Source organism: Austrofundulus limnaeus, unplaced genomic scaffold (assembly GCF_001266775.1).
Source record: "Austrofundulus limnaeus strain Quisiro unplaced genomic scaffold, Austrofundulus_limnaeus-1.0 Scaffold101, whole genome shotgun sequence".
In the NCBI taxonomy this organism is placed as follows: domain Eukaryota; kingdom Metazoa; phylum Chordata; class Actinopteri; order Cyprinodontiformes; family Rivulidae; genus Austrofundulus; species Austrofundulus limnaeus.
In genome coordinates, this window is record NW_013952503.1 from 86,538 (window position 1) to 89,337 (window position 2,800).

At 37.9% G+C, this 2,800-nt stretch overlaps 1 protein-coding gene across 1 annotated transcript in view; it reads right to left on the reverse strand.

Annotated features, from left to right (window-relative positions):
• Window positions 1-220: 220 nt before the first annotated feature.
• The window catches only part of grik5 (glutamate receptor, ionotropic, kainate 5), a gene marked incomplete at its 3' end in the record, with an annotated part of 86,682 nt that continues 84,102 nt past the window's right edge, over window positions 221-2,800 (reverse strand). The window contains 2 exon segments of the mRNA XM_014013406.1: window positions 221-386; window positions 656-753. Coding sequence (XP_013868860.1) covers window positions 221-386; window positions 656-753 — 264 coding nt within the window.

Below are 2,800 nucleotides of genomic sequence, written 5' to 3' on the forward strand. Positions count from 1 at the left end.
TAACAACAGACTGAACTTCGTGACCAGACTGTCAAAATGAGCAGTCATATCCGCCCAGTCAGCCAACACTCTCGCTGAACACACAAAGGTACATGAAGTAGGCAAATGAGCCCACAAGAACTGAACTGATTCAATAAAAAGCCCACCTAAACARAAACAGAGCCATGCAGTCACATGTAATACATTGTTTGATGTTACAACAGGCAGTGTGTAAACTCACACTCAGCTTTGGCGCAGACCAGGCTGGCAGAGGGGTAGCTGAATGAGTGCAAGATGGACCCCACGGCCAGACTCAGGTCCTCGTTGCTGGGGTYCAAAGTGACAGAGGCGAAGCGCAGGTACGGCAGGCGGGGAGTTTCCTCCGGACCAATTTTTACATGAGGGATCTGCAGAAAGGAGAACATGGACAAGAGGGGGATATGAGAGGAAAGAGATGATTTACTCCCCCAAAACACATACACCACCAGAAAATACGAAAAAAGCAAGATTGGACTTGCTTGGGTGGAATAAAGAAAKGATTTGAGAGGAAATAAACTTATGAGAAGTGGCTGCTGCTTTGACATAAAAAAAACATGAGAAAATCTGTAGAACAGGATGACTAATAACTAAAAGAGTAAAAGAGCAAGAAATATACAGATTTGTCTGAGTGACTCACCTCCTTCTCTCCACAAATATGACTGACAGTAGAGCCAGAGGCAGGGCTGGAGGCTGGACCTATCACAGAGACGACTCCTTTGGGTAGAATTTGGCACACTAAAAAAGAGGGGGAAAAGTTAAGGCTGAATATTTTTTGAATTAATCTATTTTTTCTTGCTTTGTAAGAAAAACATGTTCAATTAATTGGAAGTTGAAATAAAATAGCAGAAAACCAGTTGATTCTCTTCTAAATAGCTTTATTCAAAAAATCTGACTCCAATTAGGCCCACATTCGGTCAGAAGCAGCTCTGTGAGAGAAAAGTAAAAGGCCTTGGTTTTATCAGAATAGCAAAACAATAGCAATCCCTTCCAACAGCCAGCATCTAAGAGAAAACAGCAGAATAATGAATGAATCTCCCTCTTAAAGWAACATGRACATCTGACTTCCTGGTCACACCCCTGGAAGCGGTACCTTTTATGTCAGACATTCGAATGTAACCCAACTTTGTTTATGCAGACAGAGAGGCCTCATATTGATAAGACACACTGACTCACTTCCTCTGTTTAAAGTAAATGGCTGCAATGATCACAAAGTGGAAAATCTTAAATTCAGTTAATCAGTCACAAATTTCCTTCTTATTAGATGGACTGAGWGTGGTAAAACGATGTAAAAAAAGGTAAAAAGCCACAACATTTTAGTAATGACTTGTTTGACTGTGGCAGAGAAAACAACAAACAATAAGTTATCACCTATTATTTAGTTGCTTACAGCTTTGTTGAATATGTTTCCTAAATAAAAAAAAATGAGCTCATTATATATTTTGTCTCAACGATCATCTTACAAACTACAGGCTGTCTAAAACTTGTGGCATTCAGTTATAGAATACATTTAGTTGCAGTGAAAGTAAAATTTCTAAAGAAAATGTGATAAGATCATAAATTTGAATAATGAAAAGTTCACCACACAACAGGAACAGAGTATGAAGGCTGACACTGTGCTTACTCTGTGTAAAGACAAGCTCGATTAATTTGTCAGAATGTGCTCAAATTGTGAATTTTTTCATTGTTTTTGCTTGAATTCCTTCTCTTATCTGCTGCTGAAGTGAACGCACAGCTCTGAGTAAACAGGCTGTTTAARGTGGAACAATCAGACTGCACTTTTATGTCAATGGGAGGAAATTAGCTTTTATTGATGTGGATTTAACTAAACCTCATTTTGGAAAGTTCAAACAGCGTCTAACATTACAATAGTGTGTAAAAAACATATGTAAGATACAAGCAAAAAAACTTTGAACAAATAAAACCTGTCATTGCTTAAAGTATACTATGATGTCTCACAACAWTTCATCCCAAGCTTTAAAAATACGTAAATCGTATTTTGAAAAATACTGTTTTAGACTTTTTAGATGAAGAAAAATAAAAGATGAAGAAAATAACATTAGGCAGAATTACAGTCAATACGTTTGTGTTTGGGCTAATTCAGCTTCTAACACACCATATTTTAGCTCCTGRAAAACTGATATAACTACAGCCATTTGTTTGTCATTTCTAAAATGCCTGAGTTAGTGACCATACCACCCTGAACTCAGTACATATTGTTTGTTCTCAAAAGCTAAACAGGGTCAGGGCTGGTTAGTATGGAAGACCACCTGGGAGTACCAGGRGCATTGGCATAAACTAGCAAAATAGAAGGCTTTTGACACCAATACGTCATACATTACCTTCTACCAAAAGATGACAAGTYGRYGTATTASTTGTGGCAGCCATCTTAAATTAAGTTGTCTTCAAATYTTATTTAGTTGTAAATGTAATCARTACCTTCTGAAAGTTTTACTAAAATCCATCTGCTGGTTCATGAGATYTTTTGCTAACAAACAATCCTGACWGACAATCAATGGTGAGGTTTTCAACAACCATCTCATTCAGTGTATTTGCACTCTGAGTTTGTGTTGAGGTTGAGCTCAATACCTGCAGAACTGACAGAGTTATGGCCTTCAAGGATCAGTGGCAGTGGAGTTAAATCAGTTTGACTCCAAAAGTAAGTAATGATTCCTTTCTGATAATTTCTATAAAATTCATGCAGTTCTTTGTGCACACACACACACACACACACACACACACACACACACACACACACACACACACACACACACACACACACACA